Here is a 21141-nt window from a genome sequence, read left to right on the forward strand (position 1 = left end):
AAGGACTAAAAAATGTAATAGCAAATACAGTATATGTTTCATTGCATCTCTGATTCTACTCTACAAAAATATCAACAAACATCTTAATATACAAACCAGTTCTTTTAATCAGTTCCATCATAGATGAAACAAACTCCCTTAGTAGATTTCTCATCCTTATGGAACAGCTGAAGACAATTTTATTGTTAGTTCATGTACGGTTTATGTAGAGGTCGTGTTTTGTTTACAATTTGTTTCCCGTTATTACAGCCATTTAAAACCTCGTTTAACCAAATAATACGATCTAATCATAAACAATAACTTGTCCCCTAGTTATATAACCAAACAGTAAAGCACAAATCAAGAAATTAACCCTAAAATAATGGAAACAAAGTTTCATCGACGCTAGCGCCTTTGTGTCACGTACATGAACTAGACACAAAAAACGTGCTTCAAAATTTACAATGGGATGAGAAGTCTACTTGTGTTGGTTAGTCTATGGTTCCATCTTCCACTGCCTTTACATTTTCACACTTACCATTAAGTAAACATAGTAACAGATATTTCATTGATTTTAGAAACAAAAGAACACAGTGTACTGCTTAGTTTTATGATATTTTCCTTGGTTTAGTTTAATCAGTGGTGTAGCAAAACAAATAATAAATGTATCAAATAAAGTAAATGTGAACTAAGAAGCTATGTTAAGATAAAATAAGAGTATTTTGTATTGCCATTTGATAATTAAATATAGGTTACACATATACAACAGATTTTAGAAAACAAAAATCGACGACGTAGGCCTACAATTTAGTTATTGGTGATATTCTTTAGTTTAATTTAAGCATAGGTTCAGCAAAACACAATAACTTAATTTACCTAAATATCCATATAAAAAAACAATGTGATGTGCAAGTTATGTTAAGTTAATCTAACACATGTTAAGAGTTAGAATTGATTTAAAGTAGCCTCCAAATTCATACAAAACATCTATACATTGTAATTTTCATACTTTTTCCATGAAAACATATCAATAACATCCATACTATTATATAAAAATCTAATGGTGTCTGTCTGTATGTGTGTTACTAATAGGTGCAAAAACTATATAGTTTTAGAATAAATAATCCATGATAAAAGGAAGGTTGGATTAAAATAAACCTACCTCATAGTTATGGAAAATATTAAATTTAATTTCTTTGTATCAGCTCCCTGAAATTGTGAAATATACAGTTTAGCAGTTCTTCTTGTTTACATTTAAATGTCAAAGCAAATGTAAACAAACATTGTTAGTGTTCTCATCGCAGCCATGGAGACCAATAAATATTTACTTTTAAAAAGTTCACCTCAGAACTTTTAAAGCCAAAGGGGCAAAGCCTACGGTCAGTATCGAAATGTGAATAGTCCTATAATGGTCCTTGGTATGGTAGCTATATTTTTGTAAAATTTAAGCCCAGTTGGTTCAGTAGTTTTTGCACCAATTAGTAACAGACATACAGACAGACACCATTAGATTTTTAATTTTTATATAAAAGTATAGATAGATATATATATGTGTGTCCGTTAGCGTGATAACTCAAGCAAAAATGATCAGATTTTGACGAAATTTGGTACAAACGTTTAAACCTACGTTTATTCGAACGAGTTCGCGAACCAGCGTAATTGGGCCATGGGAACAGTGGCTTATGCGGGGTTTTATGGGGTAAAAATGGGTTTTTCTCATTTTTGATCCTAAAAACAAAAAATTTTTAATTTGTTTCTAAACCATTTTGTAGAGCTTAAAAAAGAAATAATTTAGTATATTGAAGCACTGTTGTATGCCTAACGGTCACGGAGAAAATAAAAAAAGTGTAATATAAAATTCCCTTGTTATTCTTATAAAGAAAGTGAAAACTGTTGTAGTTTACTTGTTTATGGATATATGTTGATACAATTTGGCAAATTTATTTATTTCATCCTATACTATTGACGGATAGATTGAAGAGGTGAGGGGTGTTGGAAGGCACTAACAATTATTTTTAACAAAGGTTACTTGTACAATTATCCATTGCATTTTATAACTATGTTTTCTAATACATGTTACAATTCTGTGTAATACGTCATGGGTACAGCATAGCAACGCTGGTGGCGCTGCCTACGATTGACAGGCAAAGCTCTCTCAAAACACTTAATGCTTTTTACCATGCGGTTGGCCTTCTGGGTTATAGTAGTACGTTTTCTGTGCCCTAGCTGACGCCCAGACCATGTGGTTGATTCAAAGACATTACTGAGATGTGTGATGATAGTGATAGCTGGTGATTTCACCAAATGAGGGATGTGTGGCAAAAGTTCAAAGGTTTGAAATTAACAGAATTTTGGCTTTATAAATATAATACATTTTAGTTTGAAATGAACAGAATTTTGGCTTTATAAATATAATACATTTTAAAACAAAACTGTTTTTGTCATATGACTATATAAACACATCTAATTTTACAACTAAGGAGTCCTCATAAATATAACTGTTGTGTAAGAGTGTGTCCTGTGTAAAGCCAAAGCCAACACACTCCTCATTGTCCTCTGTAGAGGTAGGTCTGTGCCAGTCTGAAGTGCTGCAGATTACTCTTGGATCCCATATCTGAGACATTATATCCTCTGGTGTATCTACACTCTGGTCTACAATAGTCACTCTGTGTTTCAAAGTGAATGGCCAATTCAGTTCATCATCGTGTTCGCCTTGTGCGAGGCCCACATGAATGTAAATATTGCCCTTGTCTTGATGAGGGAACATTTTAATGTACATTCTGTAACCTCCGTTCACATAGAACCCAGGACTGCGTAAAGTTTGCTGTTTTATGTTCATCATCATGTTGTTTTGCATTTCCCCAATTTTCCAATAGTAGGAAAACACTTTTTTACCAGTCACATTATCCTCGTGTACTGTGTAATTATTTTCTTTAAATTCAAATCCTCTCGGACTAGTCTTCTGAACCTGTCTTAGTGTTGAGCTGAAATTTAGAATAGCGTTTTAATCCATCAAAATAATTAAGAAGAGACTTTCTTGAAAAAATTACATTCCATATAAGAAAATGTGTTTTGTAAGTCAAACTTTGTAATAAGTTATAGCCAATGTTGGTGGAACTTAAATAAAAGGACTAAAATTTTCACAAAGTCTACAGCAAAGAATTTAAGTTATAAATAAAACATAAATATGTAGTTGCTTTGCACTTTTTTCAGATCGCCAATCATTGTTAATGAACCCTTAAAATTTTTATTTTAAATGTAGTTTACTTCAGGGATGCCCAGGAGGGGGGGGGGGCATAGCGCACTTTGCGCCATCAGAATTTTTTTTTGGGGGGGCATGTTTTTTGGGTGGATTTTGGTTTTATGTAAAGAATTTTATTCCAGTAAAAAATTACAGGAAAATAAAAAAATAAATTATCAGAATCATACGCAACAGTAAAAAGTACTGTTTATTTATTTAAAACCCTTTAATCAGGATTACCAACTTCAAGTTTGCTGTTTAGAACGACACCAGAATTTTCACGTCAATCCGTAAATGTATTGCTCTTGTTAAGAGGACGGTTGGTAGGCCTAATGGCTCAACTGGCAGTGACAACCCTGTCTGTCACAGCCATTATTAGAGGATGAGTAGGCAACAGTCGTTTGAATTGTGCTTTTATTACATTGTGATTGTACCTTATTATTTTGCACGAATCACGATTAATTAATTATTTATTTATTAAGTGCTTTTGAAAATTACTACATTGTGTAGCATAGTTATTCTAATATTTACAGTACAAAATAGGTTACATAAAAGTTTTTATCAAATGACACTGTATATGAAACAACTTAGATAGAGCCTATAAAATATACTTATTCAGATGGTATTTTTTAATCAGGCTATTAATGATTTTATTAGCTTTTTTTTCATACTCTTGTAATTCAAGCCTTTAGGATACAACTTACAGAATCGGTAATAACTAGTTACAAAGTTTAATGATGTAATCCCGGCATTAGACTATATTTACCGCTAAGTTTTTATAATTTCGCAATCTATTTAGACCTAATGCAAAACATCTGGTTTCAGTATAAAAGATAACCCCCATCATCATGAAAAGAATATTAAATCAATGCATTACTAAACTTTGGAAATTAAGAATACATGTCATTGTAAGTTTGCAAAGTGTAATACAACACTGTTACTGTATATTCGGACTGTATGATACAGTGCAAAATGTACCTCATTGGTTTTATTAATTCGTACCTATCAAATTAGGGACTAATTTATTCATACTACTGAAAGTTGCTCTAGTCCCAGCCGCTTATCCACTGAACCACAACCAGCTGTTTTCATCATTACCAATAGATTTAGGGACGTATCAGGGCATATTTTAACCCAAATCACAGAATAATCTACCAAAAATGAGCAAAGAATGAGTGTGAAATTTGTTTTGTTTTAAAATAAGGAATCAGTTTACCTATTGCGTTTTCTTTTTAAACTCAATAAATGTTGTCCTTTAGAGACGGGATGAATAAAAAAAAACTTTAAGCAAAATGTTAATGCAAAAATGTTTAAGGCCGACCGGATAAACAAAGAATTGTACATAAAAATGTTGATCAACAGAAAAAAATAAAAATGTTGGGGAAAGGTTTGTGAATTGTACATACATTCATTATAAAAAAAATGTAACTTTTCAATGATTGCCAATAAAATTCACCAGAAATCAAAGTGAAGCCTACAAAACCACACTAGGTGTGCGTTTTTACTGACATAAACTAACTAATGTTATAAATTAAAGGGTAGAGTGTGGATGTCATGCTTTAGGGGGGGAATTAGGCTTGGTTTGGGGGGGGGGTATTCGCCATTTCCCTTGGGGGGGGGGGGGCATAACATAAGCACTTCTGGTTTACTTTAACAATTTCACTTTGTTTGTTATATTCTAACAAACAAGTTAAGTTAAGATTGATTTATATCCTGGAAAATATATAGGAAAAAGAGTAAAAATTTTCCTGTGGATAAATCTTCTCATGTTGCATATATCAAAGACTACTACAGTAAACTCTAATATGATGCACAAGCATGAGGAAAAAGCTCTAGCAGTTGGAAAGCAAGGAAAAACAGGACCCACTCACTATATTTAAACAATTTTAGAATACAAGCAATTTTTGTTTTTGGAAAATTGATTTTTAATTTCTCTTCTGGATGGATACGGATACTATATCATATAAATTAAATACCCCTGCTGCGGCAATCTTGCAGACTAAGCAAATTTCGATTTGCATGATTGAATTTTAACTTTAAACATATTTAGATAACATTACGTTAAACGAGCACCTGGGTTTGATGCTAAAGGGAGGGTAGTAAAGTGTGTTTTTTTAGTAAAATATTAAAAGCTTAGTATAAAATAAATAAATTTGCCATGCTTGATCAAAATATATCCATAAACAAGCAGGCTACAATAGTTTGCCTATTCTCCATAAATAAAAACATGGGACATTTAAATATACATTTTTAGCGTATTTCCCATATAGGGAATAAGCTATTACCGTAGTACTCATGGTAAGACCTGGACCCGGGACCGATTTACTTTTTCGTTTTGAGGTCCGCAGAGGCCAAAACACCATCCGTTCAAATTCATATATATATTAGCGAATTTCCCTATAGGGTAGTAGGTATTACCATAGGTCTCATGGTAAGTAGGGATGGACGGGTCCCGAAATTTCGGGAATTTTTCGGGAAAAAAATATTCCCGATTATCGGGACGGGATTACATTTGACTCGGGAATTTTTCGGGACGGGATTTGGTCCGATCGTCGGCGATTTTTCCGCTTCGCGAGTGCCGATAACGCCGTTATTGCGAGCGACAGGTCCGCGAACAAAGGAGACGAAGTCATGTCGACGATTACGCCGTGACCGCGGAGTCCTACCGACGATCGCGCCGTGACCGCGGAGTCCTACCGACGATCGCGCCGTGACCACGGAGTCCTACCGACGATCGCGCCGTGACCGCGAGTCATACCGACGATCGCGCCGTGACCGCGGAGTCCTACCGACGATCGCACCGTGACCGCGGAGTCCTACCGACGATCGCGCCGTGACCGCGGAGTCATGCTGACGATCGAGCCGTGATCGCGAGTCATACCGACGATCGCGCCGTGACCGCGGAGTCATACCGACGATCGCGCCGTGACCGCGAGTCATACCGACGATCGCGTCGTGACCGCGAGTCATGACGACAATCGCGCCGTGACCGTGGAGTCATACCGACGATAACCCCGTGACCGCGGAGTCATACCGACGATCGCGCCGTGACCGCGAGTCATACCGACGATCGTGCCGTGACCGCGAGTCATGACGACGATCGTGCCGTGACCGTGCAGTCATACCGACGATAACCCCGTGACCGCGAAGTCATACCGACGATCGTACCGTGACCGCGAGTCATGACGACGATCGCGCCGTGACCGCGAGTCATGACGACGATCTCGCCGTGACCGCGAGTCATGACGACGATCGCGCCCTGACCGCGAGTCATGCTGACAATCGCGCCGTGACCGCGAGTCATACCGACGATCGCGTCGTGACCGCGTGTCATGACGACGATCGCGCTGTGACCGTGGAGTCATACCGACGATAACCCCGTGACCGCGGAGTAATACCAACGATCGCGCCGTGACCGCGAGTCATGACGACGATCGCGCCGTGACCGTGAGTCATACAGACGATCACCCCGTGACCCACGAGTCACAAGTTTCTATAGGTTACCCATTTTTTGGTTTTTATAGATCAGTGCCACAAATGGTAAAAATTGATTTCGTATGTCTCTTTTGGTAACTGCAATACAGTACTTTCTTTTTATGCACAGAAAAAAATCCCGTCCCGTCCCGTCCCGAAAATCGGGAAGGAAATAAAAATCCCGTCCCGTCCCGTCCCGAACTAAAAATTCAATCCCGTCCATCCCTAATGGTAAGATACCTGAGACAGATTTACTTTTCCATTTTAATGTCCCAAGAGGCCAAAAACACCAAAATTTATCTGCTACGGCTACTGAAATTACCATTGGGGACGTTTACGGCATTTCATTACACTTTTCTCTTTCCAACAAACACTTCAACCTATTAGCAATATACAAAACTTTTGATTGTAATGTTCAAATGTTCTTACATGACCTAGAAGTTTACTTATTTAACCCTTCCAGGGCTATGGACGGATATATCCGTCAATCTCTGTTTACTTTCCGGGCTGAAAACGGATATATCCGTCCCGAGAAATTTCTTTTCTGGGATAAAGACGGATATATCCGTCCAAAAAGCGAATTGATACACAATGTTTATAATACGCTAATAAACATTACACTGCATTACAAATGGGTGATTTTGTTTTTGTGGTTGGCAATAATAATTGCCGCAGCTGTTTCGGCTATTTTGCACCATAGAGTGTGCCTAAGTAAATATTGCTGTCACTTCACACATGGTTGTAAGTGAGTGATGTTTACATTTTGTATTTTGTACTTTATTTTTATGTTATTGAGCTGAATTTACTAATGCAAACGATCTGAAAATTGAAGATGTTATTGAGATGCTTAATAAAGGTTTTTTTGAGAGGGGTTTTATACTTGGCAGGGAAAATAATAGTGTGGAATGTGATGGATATGATGAACCTGAAGAACAGTCTTTACGTAGTGGAAGTATTGGCGGGGAATGGGATTGAGGACATGGGAGCAAAACTGAGTGGTTTAGATTTACTTTAGAATGATAGATACATTTTTATGGATAAAAAATAAAACAAGGGAAGGAATAGCCTAAGGTTGGCGGATATATCCGTCTACCGCCCACAAGAATACTCAAGATTATTGGCAGTGTTCATATTTTGTGATTATCACTGAGGGCGGCAGACGGATATATCCGTCCACCTTATGTTTTTTGTGGGCCAAAGACGGATATATCCGTCAAATCAAATTTTATTTTCTTCATAACTTTTGTACAAAAATTAGTTCAGCCCTAAGGAAAATCTTTTTATGATCCATGAATTATTTCAAGTGAAATAAATACAAAACACAACCACTTTAGTTTTTAATTTTTGGTAAAAAATAATTAAGCTCCAGCCCTTCATTTAATTTAGCCCTCGAAGGGTTAATATCTATAAATCACATGGTTATTTATCTTGGAGACGCTAACATTGACATACTAAACATGAATGTTCTCACACATAGGTACTTAAACATTTTAACTGGATCGGGATTTACACAATGCATCGACAAACCTACACGAGTGACTCAAAATACAGCAACATGCCTAGACCACATATTTATCAAATACAAAGACTTGGAGAGTGTAAAGTCGGCTGTGTTACAGACTAATGTTACAGACCACTACAGCACCGGGATCACTATCACATTGGGGACACCGAACTGTCACTATGACCCACCGCCACGCACACACTTGGACCACGCACTACTCACTCACTTCCTCACACATTCCAACTGGGATCCCATAACATCTTGTCATGACAATGTTGATTTCTGTTCCGAACATTTTACCAGAATCATCTCTAATTCTGTTGCTGCGGCTAGTAAATTGGCTCATAACAAGAAATCGTGTTTCAAAAAGTTAAAACCGTGGATAACGTCAGACCTAATACATTAAATAAGAGTAAGAGATAAACTTAGTAAACAAGTCAAAAAGCAGCCTTTTAATAACGAACTTATTACTCGATACCGAGAAATTAAAAATAGTTTAAGTTTTTCTTTGAAGCTGACAAAAAGAAACTATTATAGAAATAAACTACACTTGTCCGGCAACAACCCTAAAATGTTTTGGGGCATAATCAAAGAAATATCTGGTAGAAAATGTAAAAAAGATTCCTTTCCTATTGATAAGTTTGTTCCAGCGCAGAGATATCTCCAGCCCAAGGTCTAAGAGTTGCCAGTGATTTCAACAATTTTTTCTCCTTTGTAGGCTCTAATTTAGCAAACTCTATCGATTCAAGTGGGGGCCCAGTTGTGAATGACAATGACTTTGCCCATGATTGTACATTTACACTTCACACAATCACTGAACCCGAACTGGAACGATACATTTACAGTCTGCGCGGTGGGTCAGCACCTGGCTACGATGGTATCTCAGCCGAAGTCCTGAAAGCCAATTTCCATTTGTTTAAAAAACCACTCTTACATATAGTAAATTTAAGCATTTCATCAGGTACTTTTCCTGAATGTTTGAAACTTGCCAAAGTTTTTCCTCTTTATAAATCCAATGAGTTTGCCAATATGAATAATTACAGACCAATATCTCTTTTGAGTGTATTTGCTAAGCTAATTGAGAGAATAGTTAAAGATCAATTAGTTACATTTCTTCAAGCAAACAACATTTTGAGTGATTGCCAGTATGGGTTTCGCTTGGACAAAAACATTTCAGATGCATTGTTTGACATTAATAGGGACTTAAATTCGACAATTTCAGATAATGAACACCCAATATTAATATTTTTAGATCTTAAAAAGGCATTTGATTCAGTTGATCGATCTAAGCTTTTTTCCAAATTAGAAGCAGTTGGCATAAGGGGTAACGCACTTCAATGGTTTAAAAGTTATCTGTCTCAAAGATCTCAACTTGTATCAATACTTAACACCAACAGTAATATTGAATATGTTAACTATGGAGTGGTTCAAGGTAGTACACTTGGGCCTGTTTTATTTTTAATATATATAAATAATATTTCAAAACTTAATAATTTTGGTAAGCTTTTCTTATTTGCTGATGACACTTTAATTTTGAACAGCGGTAAAACTTGGCTTGAGTCCCGCAACAAAGCTTTGCACGACCTAATGGAAACCAAGTTATGGTTAAACCAGAATATACTCTCTTTAAATTCATCAAAAACTAAGTGTATGCCAATTTCTTTAAGTTTAAAATCTGATTATAATCTAGAAAATCTCGTCATTCACACCTGTGGTGATTACCTTGACGCCAACTGTACATGCGAATCTATTGAAAAAGTAGAGTCATTCAAATATTTAGGAGTGGTCTTTGATTACCGTCTTAAGTGGTCTAGCCATATTCAATATTTAAACAGTAAAATTAGAAAATATATTAATGCTATCGGTCAGCTGAATCAGATTCTAAATGAAAGTGAAATGAAATTAATGTACTATGCTTTTGTTCAATCACTTTTATCATTCGCAATCATAAACTGGGGGGGTTGTTCTAAAAGTATTTTAGAGCCATTAAACATAACACAAAAGTTAATATTAAAAATTGGTTTTGGGAAGTGCAGGCGTTACCCAATCTGACACTCTCTTTAAGGATGTGTCAGTTTTAACGATCAGACAACTTTTCATAAAAAATTTTTAAAGTCATATTTTTAAAAATTATACCAACATTTTCTCTATAATTTCCCATACACATAATACTAGATATTCTACCCGAATTGGAATAACATCACTACAACTGTACAAATCCTTTTCATCGACCAACTCATTTTATATTGCACACGTCCTATTTCGTAACTTACAAAACTATTTTCAAAGTGTTAATCTCTTTGACTCTCCCACTTTAAACATATTCAACCGCCGTGTCAATGAGTGGTTACTTGGTCTAGGCAGGGACGAGGCTGAGCTTATCATCACAGCTGATTACAGACACAGACGCTCCTGACACGACATGCGACCTGACCATTGTACCCTGACTCGTTATCCACCGCCCACTTCTCCCCTCCAGACACACTTTCAAAGCCGTAGAATTCCTGTCACTATTACAGTTCAATTATTTTTATTTAAACTTTTGTTCTCGTAACTCCATTTACTCCTATTTTATTTTCACCTCATCATATCTTCTGTCATTTATTTATTTATTGCATTTGATTTTAATGTTTATGTTTGGACGCAACTACATTCGACGCACAGGCTCGCTGCCCATGTCGGCTTATTCCTTATAAAGATGTACGCTTTTTTTTTAAACATAGATGTAATGTAAAGGTTAATTTTATTTTATTCTTAAATTCACTTATGTTTTTTTTTCTTCCTTTAAATATTTGTGTACATATTCTGTATATACTTTGTTGGAATAAAGAAATAATTAATTCATTCATTCATTCATTCACCATTCGTTCAAATTTTTATATATGTATATATATACAAGATACAAGATACAAGATACAAGAACTTTATTGTTAGTAAAATACATAATGTGGTACATTAGTATCTCCTAACTCGTCAATTAATCCTAAACATTAACATAAACATAATTTAACACAATTTAACTTCTTCACCTTAACATATTCTAACATTCTTTAATTAGTAAATTAAATTCATCTTTAGTCACTAGCCAAAATTCATCTATTGTGAACAAACAGAGCTTAATTAAAACTTTCTTCAACTTCTTTTTAAATAGATTAAGAGGGAAATTTTGAAATTGATTTGGTAGATGGTTCCAAAGTTTTGGAGCAAAAAAAATACTTGCCAATGCTTGTCGCCTTATGTCATGCCTACTGATATGGATGTTACTTTTACCTCTAGTGTCATATGAGTGAATTTGGTCATTTGTTGTTTTAAAGATGTTAGCTTTGAAATATATTAAAACTCGGTAAATGATTATGCAAGGAACGGTAAGAATCTCAAGATTTTTGAAAGTTTCCACACGAGAATCCCCAAAGCTCAGTCCCGCCATACACCTCAAAACTTTTTGTTGAATGGCTAGGAGTTGATTTGTGTTTGTTTTGGTAGTGTATCCCCATATTTCGATACAGTACGTTAAATTGGAATAAAAAAATGAGTAGTAGATTGTTTTCAAAGTTTCAATAGAACATACCTTACCAAATCTTCTTAATATAAAAACTGACCTTGATAATTTTGTACTAAGGTAATTTACATGATCATTCCAGTTCAGTGAACTGTTTACCATGAGACCCAAGAATTTAGTTTGTGGAACAATATCTATGACCTGATCTTCTTCCACTAAAATTTTAGGGTCAAAACTTAACATTCTGGTTGAAAAATTCAAAAAAGCTGTCTTATCTATATTTACTGATAAATGATTTTCATTAAAATATTGGATTATGCCAGTTGTAAATATATTTGTAGAGATTTCCAAAGTATTTAAGTTTGAATGATTTAAAATTAAAGAAGTGTCATCTGCGTATGTTATAATTTTGCCAGTGTCGTCACTATTTATGTCATTAATGTAAATTAAAAATAAGAGGCCCTAGGACTGAACCCTGGGGAACCCCTAGTTTCACCTCTATGTGGTTAGAAAAGAAATCTTTATCATTATGTTTGATTGAAACAAACTGTTTTCTATTTAGCATGTAGGACTTTATTAACTCAAGCGCGGAGCCTCTAATTCCATAATTTTCCAGCTTATCAAAAAGGATGGTTGGGTTCACACAGTCAAAAGCTTTCTGGAGATCCAAGAATACCCCAAAGGTGTAGTTGTTCTTTTCTAATGCCTCAATAATGATCTCAAGGAAATCGGAAATTGCCGTTGTTGTTGATTTACCTTCACGAAAACCGTGCTGATTTTTGTTGATAATATTTTTCTTTTCAAAAAAACTTAAAAATCTTCTGTGAATAATTTTTTCAAAAATTTTTTCAAATAAAGTAAAATATCAAATATCAAATCAATATCAAATGTATAGATATTATATATTAGGTAATATATAAAAGAATTTGAAATGATAGTGTTTTTCGGCCTCTGGGGACCTCAAAACAAAAAAGTAAATTGGTCCCAGGCCTAATTCTTACCATGAAACCTATAAAAATAGCTTATTCCATACATGGGAAATTCGCTAAAATTACATGATTTGAATGTAAAATTAAGCTATTACAGGTTACAGTCAATCGTTATTTTTAATAATTAGTACAATTCACTATATTTCACAGTCTTGTTACACTTACCTGTGTTTATTGTTCTGATTTAAAACTTCTTGTATATTTGCCAGTTTCTGTGATGTTTTCAACATAACTAAGTACATTTGGTTTATTTGGCTATAAAATTCTTTCCTGAGGGTTTGGAAATGTTTATCTAAATCCTCTAAAACAGAATACATATAGTTATAATTTTTATGGTGATACCCCTAGATGAAAAACCTTTCTCAGTTTAAACGTCATTCATAATAAACTGATTACAGTCTTAATTTTCATGCCTAACCACATATCACATTTATTTAACAACAGACTGTTTAAAGTACAGTAGGTGTGTAAGGATAGTCATAACGACACAAGTAGAAAATTTAGTACGAGCCTTGGCGAGTGCGAGAGTTGCTTACACTACTAAAAAGTATATTAAAAATCACTACAGTAGACTCCCTCTAGTTCGGCTTCGGTTGGATCGGCCGCCGGATGGTCCGGCCTGGTCTCAGGGGGACAAGTCACATCGTCACGGGGGAATTGCCTTCGACAGGATTTAACTTGAATGTTTAGTTTCCAGCCAGAGAAGTAAACAATTCATGTCAGTTTAGTTGACGGGTGCTTCTATGGGTGAATTGTTGCATATTACCTGTAAAACTATGTTACATAACCTCAAAAATACCGAGAACATTTTATAAATAGTTTCTCTTCGGTCTAATAAGTTGAAATGCAGTGTATAATTAAATATTTCGGACCATTTTTTTATGCGGTAGGTTCTCCCATTATTATTTTTGAAACACCACAGTTTATTTGACAAAAATAAATTAAAGCAAAACAAAGAAATAGCCATCGTTAGCTTCAAGGTCAAGCTATCCGCTTGCACTGACAATCATCTGTTCTTTACACAACTGATGTCTGCTGTGCACTTGTTTGCTATCTCAAAAACAGTTTGTGATTGGGTGATTAGTAACCATTTTTTTCTGTTCTTTACGTGATTTATTGTTGTACGTTCAGTGTTGTGTAATTTTTGTTTTGCTTGAGTAAGCGTGATTTTAACGTTACAGTTTTTATTACTGAACCAAGGTTATTGACTTAACATATCACGATTGCGCAATACTATGATTTGTATTTTGATGATGTAAAATGCACTACATCCGGTTAGTCCGGCCGTTTTGTAGTTCGGCCAGTGGTCCGGTCCCGAGGTGGCCGAACTAGAGGGAGTCTACTGTACTCATAACTTCTAAGAGAGATTATGTTTTCGTTTATAACCTCTCATTGCCACTGATTGAGATGCAGCGACTTGTTGTCCCAACCACTTACTCATTGTTTAATCAGTTAAACTGTTCCTCATTGGTCCAAACTTGTACTGTAAAGCAACAAAACAATAATGTAATGCAAGTAAACAATACTGTCGAGTGAATCTTTTCAATTGCAAGGACTGAATTTAAATGGCTGGTTTAAAAAACGATCTTGGGTAAAATAAATAAATAAATACAAATCGTAATTTTAGATGAAGGCTAAGACTCACTGTTGGAACACACTCCTGTAAGAGCGTGAGTGAATGTTGCAGTTGCTGAGGCGACCAGCTTGTCAGTGACAATGTGACACGTGGCATGCTGTGTCTCACTGACCTCCGCCTCTGTACTGTGTGTTGCGTGGCACTCAGCTAGGCCTAGTAGCAGCACAATCACCGCACATTGCCACACTCGCATGCTGTCTCTCCTAGCCAGACCCAAACTACACACTTGGCATCCGCTGTGTGTTGTGAGGTTAGACAAAAATAAATGTTGATATGATTCTTTATTGAAGCGTTTCATTTTTGGCCTACATCTTCTGATGGATCTGAGAGATTTATGTGGTCACTTTAGAGTTGAATGTCTATTTTTGCTGTAGTTTATTTTGTTTCTTTACATTCGCCTATTACTTTGGACGTGCACATTACAGATTAATTAATTTTGTTAAGAAACAACATTGGTAACAACGGTATCAGCAATCTGACACATACTTTCTTCCATTAGCTTGTCTACAATCTTTTATCATAGGCAGTGGGAGAGTAACTGTGATATTCTATGGTTAAAATAAAAAAGTTGCGATAACTTTTGATCATAATTTTTACAGCAATGGGGGTTGTACCACTCTGTTTAGAATCATAGTGACCATAACATGCTAAATTTTTATTAAAATTGGCCCAGCTGTTTTTTACAAAAACCTTTGACCCGTAATTTTTACAGCAATGGGGGTTTAGAATTAAAAGGAATATAACATACTAAAATTTAATCAAAATCGTGTTATTTAAATTTATATGTTCACCATCAAACATCAAAATTTCCAAAAAAGAAAAACTTCGGGAGATTGCCCTAGTAGCACAAATATGTATTTTATAAATATATTTTATATATTCCAAGTTGTATTTGATAGAACCTGGAATAAAATATATAATTAATATATCTTTAATAATAGTTTGATATATTCAAATATATATTTTAAATATTACCAAAAAGCAATGCAAAATATCAATTAAATATAAGTTTTGAATATATAAAATAGATTCATAATATATATTGTTAAACTAAGTATAGAATCTATAATATACATATTGTATATGTATATTTTTCCTATTAAATGTAAAAAAAATATGTGTTGAGAATATTTTAAATATATATATAAAATATTTTTGAAACTATATTATATTTAAAGTATTTATAAATATTTTTTGAAACACATCAGATATTGTTATTAATAAAATAATAATATTTTTGTAGAATATATATAATCTATTATAATTGGCAAATAAATAATTTGCATCTTTTTGTTTTTCATAGTGTTTATCAATTTATACATGCATTTTTTGTATGATAATTGCTATTGTGAAAGTGTTAAAATTAAGTAAATAATAATATATAGGCTACTCTGGAACACTATACTCTAAATGTTGTCACTCTATCATGCACCTAAAGAAAAAAATTACGCATATACCGTAGTTAAGAGGCAGTATACATGTTCGACAGCTACATGTGGGTCAAACGAAAAAAAGTGTTGATGGGTTTTATTTTTTAATTGCAATATGTGACAATGAATGCGATCATAGAAATCTCGAATGATTGGCTAGAAAAGGGTGCTAGAGACTGGGGACCTTTTAAGAAACTAATTACGGTTGTATATGACGTTCTAAAAATAATTATATGATTTACTTATGTCATAAATTACATAATATTATTTACATGATATTGTATTTAAATTAGTTTTTGTAGTATACTGTATTTGTATTCGTGGGACTACTCACTATTCACTACAGCACTATTCAACTCAACTACTTGATGCCAAAACAGATTAACAGAATCATATTATACTGTTGTATCAAAAATATTTTAAGTATTTCAACCATTGCAACTGCCGGCTACTCTTCCACCATTTGCAAACAATGACTCACAACAATCGCAGATAGCTCAGAGGTAAGGTATGAGGCTCATAAGTCGAAGGACCCAGGTTCGAGACCCGTCCGGGCCGTGAAAATTTTATCTAGTTTTTTTTTCAAAATTTGTTTTTATGAACTATTTAATCAATTTACTCAACTGATAATAATTGTGCTTTTCATACTAAATCTTTATTATTTTGTGTTTTTATGTTTAGGCCCCATAGGATGTTTGGAAGTGATATTAAATACATTTTTTATTTAAATATTAATCACTAAAATATATTACTAGAACATATTTTTTAAATATTTAATAGATTAAAAAACATATTTTTTATATATTTCATATATTTTATAAAATTGACATTGATACACACTTGAGATATATAAAACAGATTTTAAATATATTTATTCATATGTATTTAATATATATTTGTACTACTAGGGTGGTACCTTACCCACATACCAAATTTCAAAAAATTCGGACCACAGGTATGGTCTGTATCCCTGTACACATCCACACTTACATACATGCACATACACAAACACACACACAGACATAACTTCAAAAACAACTTTTTTGGGTTTCGGACCCAAAACGAATATATCCACCCAAAAATCAAACTCTAAAATTTTGATGAAAACAATACTTTCTCTAAATACTATTTATAGGCGTAGAAAGTAAAGAGAATATATATTTCAGAAAATTAGAAAAAAAAGCCATTTACTAATGTGGTTTTTCCATAAAATTAGAGCGCAATGCAAGATTTAAAATGCTTTGAGAATTTTGTGATTTATACTTGCTCTGTGCTAGTTATCTCAGGGAGTGCACCTAGAAACATGGTAATGAAATTTGGCCAAAAATTTACTTTCTAAAACAACAAATTTATAATTTAATATGGGTATGAAAAAAAAACATAACACACTATGCTGCATTTTATAATAGGCTTTTCAGAGCATCTTTTAACATTTTGTAGAATCGATAGGTGACGGTTGGACTGATGCAGACTAATATTTACCACTCCTACTTCTTCAAGATTAACAAAATTATTGTCTTGATAGCTAAGTAATTATAGAGTTTTAGAACTCGCCTTAAAATATAAAACTTCTGGTTTGATTCCAAACAAGATCAATTCTGAACCCAGATGTCATTTGTCGTTGGGCTTGTTTATGGATATATTTTGATAAAACTTGGCAAATTTATTTATTTTGCACTAAGCTATTAATATTTTACTAAAACCCCACAATAGTTTCCTTGTAGCAGCAAACCAAGGTACTCGTTAAACCTAAATTAAGTAATTTAAATAGATTCAATTGAAAATCAGTTCAGACAAATGGAAATTCGCTTAGTCGGCAGGTTTGCTGCGGCGGGGGTATTTTAATTCCATTTAAATATGAGTACATATAACGTTAACATGGTAAACTCCAGAGCCACTGGGGCAGAGTCCTTTTGACGGATCTGCACCAAACTTCACACAAACCATCCTTGAATAATGCTTAATAATGCCTGAAAGTTGCATTACAATCTGTCAAGCGGTTTCGGAGTCCATAAAGGACAAACAAACAAACATACATTAGATTTTATATATATAGAATTAAATATCGTTAATTTTAATCTTTAATGAGTAGCCTACTTAGGTTTGCTGCTACAGGGAAGATAATAAGGTGTGTTTTTTTTATTGAAATATTGATAGCTTAGTATGAAGTGAACAAATTTTCCAAATTTCATTGAAATATGACCACAGACAAGCAAGCTACAACAGTTTATTTAAAGAGGTGGTGTCTGCCTATTCATGGATATAGGAAATAATTAAGACTATAATTATAGTGTCCCTGTTGCTCGAATTCGAGCAATTGCTAAGTATTCCAGGTGTTATTTTAAAACGAATAAATGTAATAATTTCAGATGACTTTGAAAAAGTCGAGATTGTGGAAATACTCAAGACAGATCGAGTATCGAGTGAGAGTGATCGAGTGTTGTTTTTTTTTAACAGATCGATATAATCAACATTTCTTGTAAATATCTTATCATTTTTCAAAAGCGAATCTTGTTTTTTAGTGTTTTCTACAAATAGCCTTACTCATAGCCGCATTACATTACAGCCGAAAAACATTATTTCTATTTCTTCTCCTTGGTGGTGTTCTACGACTTTCCTATGTTTCCATAGTTAGCAAATCGGCTTTTTCAATGATTTCTAAAAAATGCAGCACAGTGTTAATTCAGTTTTCTTTTTAGTATACAAAATTATCCAGGCTCTCTCGCTTTTTTCCATTGTAATATTTACGCCAATCCAAATTCAAATAGTAAATATTTAATCTCAACCAAGTCAGTAAATGTTTGTAGCAAACTTTTAAATTAGCAAACTTATTGACTGTTTACAATCAACATATGTTCTTCTCACTTTTAATTTCTGACAACAGCTGGAGTTTCATAACAATTTTAGTTTCCTATGTTAATCTTATGGAGAAATACAAAACTTTAAAGGGCCCCAGGGCCTCACTCTCTATTTATTTCCCTAAAAAGAAAGTTTCTTGCACAACTTCACGTTACGCTCTTCCAATGACACCAAAAACATGTATTGACAGTTTCGGTATTCGGTTCAGTAGTTTCGGAGGAGTAATTGTCACAAAAAACCTGCTTGTGTATTAAATAAGTACACAAATAGTGTACATGTTGCTCGAAATCGAGCAATTGCAAAGAAGTACAGGAGTTATTTGTAAACAAATAACTTGTTTAAAAACTAATAACAGTCATAATTCCGATGATTTTAAAAGAGTCAACTTAAAGATTATTAACTAATGGAAATACTCACAATTTACATAACAGTCCTATTCCAGTTTAAAGGGTTAATTATTAACAATCAAACTAAACTGTCCATGGACGGAAAAAGGTAAGCTTACAATTTAAGTCAACGTAAAAAGGCTGTCAGCGTTTATAAAGTACCATACCTAGAGTTATTTAGCCAGTTTGTAGACAATAAGGTGTAGGCTACTTTAAACTCTACAGGACAGAGTTAGGCAAAAACTGGCAAAATTCTGAAATGGTGTTATTTATCATAGACTTACTCATATGCCAAATCCTTAAAATAAAAATCCAATAACTAATAACTTATATCAATATCCAAAACTATACACATTTTTAATACAACATAATTTACACATTGATGGTTTACAATTAATATGCTCTTCTTCTCACTATTAATTTCTGCTTCGCAACGGGAAAAGTCTGTTTAATAATCATTGAAATAGATTTACAATAAATAATCTATAATAAAGTTTAAGATTGAATAAACATACCACATAGTTGTTTTTTTTTTTTATCAGCTGTCTGAAATTGTGAAATAGGTATTTGACAGTTCTGCTTGTTTACATTTAAATGTCAAAGCAAATGTAAACATTGTGAATTTTCCCATGCTTCCATGGAGACAGTTATAATATTTAATTTTTTGACAACAGCTGGAGTTTCAAAACAATGTTTTGTAATGACTCAAAATTCAATGTTTATAATTATAGTCCTTATTTTAATTTCAAACTCAATCTTGTTATATTTTCAATATTTATCCATGTCCATTGTTAATATTATTAAAACCATATTGTCTCAACATATATATAATTTAAAATCAAAAATTTATTCATTGGCTTATTCAAAAATTATTATTAAAAAACAAATCCTCCAATCAGAACACCATCCATCTGGGTTCAAGATTATTAATAAAATTCAACCATGTTTTTATTTATGTGAACCCCATAACTTGATATGATTTACAACAATGAAAAGGGGTGTGCAGTTTAAAAGCATCCAAGAAGAACATAAAAGTTTAAACTCTTAATTGTGAAAATAATTGTCATATTATAAAAGAAAGTAGTGTCAAAATTTCCAAATTTTACTGAAGAAAGAAGAATTTAAGCCTTTAAACTAAGAAGAAAATTATTATTACAGAAGATTGGTGAGAACATTTCATTTTTATTAAGTTATTGACTCAGACTAGACTCTTCAAGCATCCATTTGGACCCAATTTACCTCTCTTAATTAAAATCAAAATCCTTCCTATTTAACTCATTGTTTCTAAAAGATTATTTAATTCATAACTTACCATAACTTACTTATTGAAAATTTAAATTTGAAATCTTTTGATTCGGCCAGCACGAATCCCCACCCCTGAACAATTTTTGTAACCCTATTTTAACCATTTAACTTATGTACCGGTACCATTAAACCTTGTACTTTAAAACCTCTGTCCTTGTAATTATTATTGTTTAACTAAGATAAGATTAGAATACAAACCATATTAAGGGTTTATTTCAATGGCGCCCAACGTAATAGGCTTGAATCAAAAGATTTCATAATCGTATGTTGAGACAATCTAAAATAGGCTAATAAATACCAATAGACTAATACTTACGTATGTTAGGCCTACTCTTAAGAAGGTAGGTAGGATTAAGAATTTCGATTTCCCACAACTTATGTCCCACCAATATTAGGTACTAACTAAACTACTTGTAATTCTAAAAATAAATAGGCTACCGGTACTATAAGGTAAAACAGATTTATTTCATGTCGTAAAGCTTAGGCCTAGCTCATTATTGTTATAACGATACCCAACTTGTCCTATAATATCCCTGTTCCCTTGCACCGTAAACAAAATGGCTAACAACGATAACGATAATCACAATAATTTGAGACAACCGAGACGTTATCCTGCATTATTATTTCAACAACACGAATCAGACGAATCGTCAAATCTGTCAACAGAAGAAATGGAAAACCTAACCTATGTAGAAGGCCAAGATGAATCTAACACCGGTTCGGGTTCGGAACGTTTCAATCCTAGTGGACCCAGTGTCGAAGATTTGAACCGGAACGAGAGCGACCAATCAGAATCAACGGACCGGGCCGAGATTATTGAAGTAAACCAAAGACCCGCA

The 21141-nt window shown here is 33.7% G+C and overlaps 2 protein-coding genes across 4 annotated transcripts in view; one reads left to right on the forward strand and one right to left on the reverse strand.

Annotated features, from left to right (window-relative positions):
- The window catches only part of LOC128986213 (ATPase WRNIP1-like), a 99934-nt gene extending 85373 nt beyond the window's left edge, over positions 1-14561 (forward strand). Inside the window, exon 8 of one of the 2 annotated variants that reach the window (XM_054406435.1) lies at positions 14374-14561. In XM_054406435.1, coding sequence (XP_054262410.1) covers positions 14374-14380 — 7 coding nt within the window. In that variant the 3' untranslated portion in view covers positions 14381-14561. The remainder of the gene's footprint in view (positions 1-14373) is intronic. The other variant, XM_054406433.1, reaches the window with a different exon arrangement.
- Positions 2339-14525, reverse strand: LOC128986215 (TNF receptor-associated factor 6-like). 2 transcript variants are annotated; one of them, XM_054406439.1, is made up of 3 exons: positions 14332-14525; positions 12852-12987; positions 2339-2963 (listed from the first exon to the last, which is right to left on the reverse strand). In XM_054406439.1, the coding sequence occupies exons 1-3, from the start codon at positions 14513-14515 to the stop codon at positions 2429-2431; spliced, it is 855 nt and encodes a 284-aa protein (XP_054262414.1). In that variant the 5' UTR covers positions 14516-14525; the 3' UTR covers positions 2339-2428. The 2 variants fall into 2 exon arrangements, with proteins under 2 accessions (XP_054262414.1, XP_054262415.1); XM_054406440.1 differs by lacking the exon at positions 14332-14525 and adding an exon at positions 14073-14149.
- Positions 14562-21141: the final 6580 nt, after the last annotated feature.

Source organism: Macrosteles quadrilineatus, unplaced genomic scaffold (assembly GCF_028750875.1).
Source record: "Macrosteles quadrilineatus isolate MER2022 unplaced genomic scaffold, UCM_ALF_1.0 Scaffold_2__2_contigs__length_208266976, whole genome shotgun sequence".
NCBI lineage: Eukaryota > Metazoa > Arthropoda > Insecta > Hemiptera > Cicadellidae > Macrosteles > Macrosteles quadrilineatus.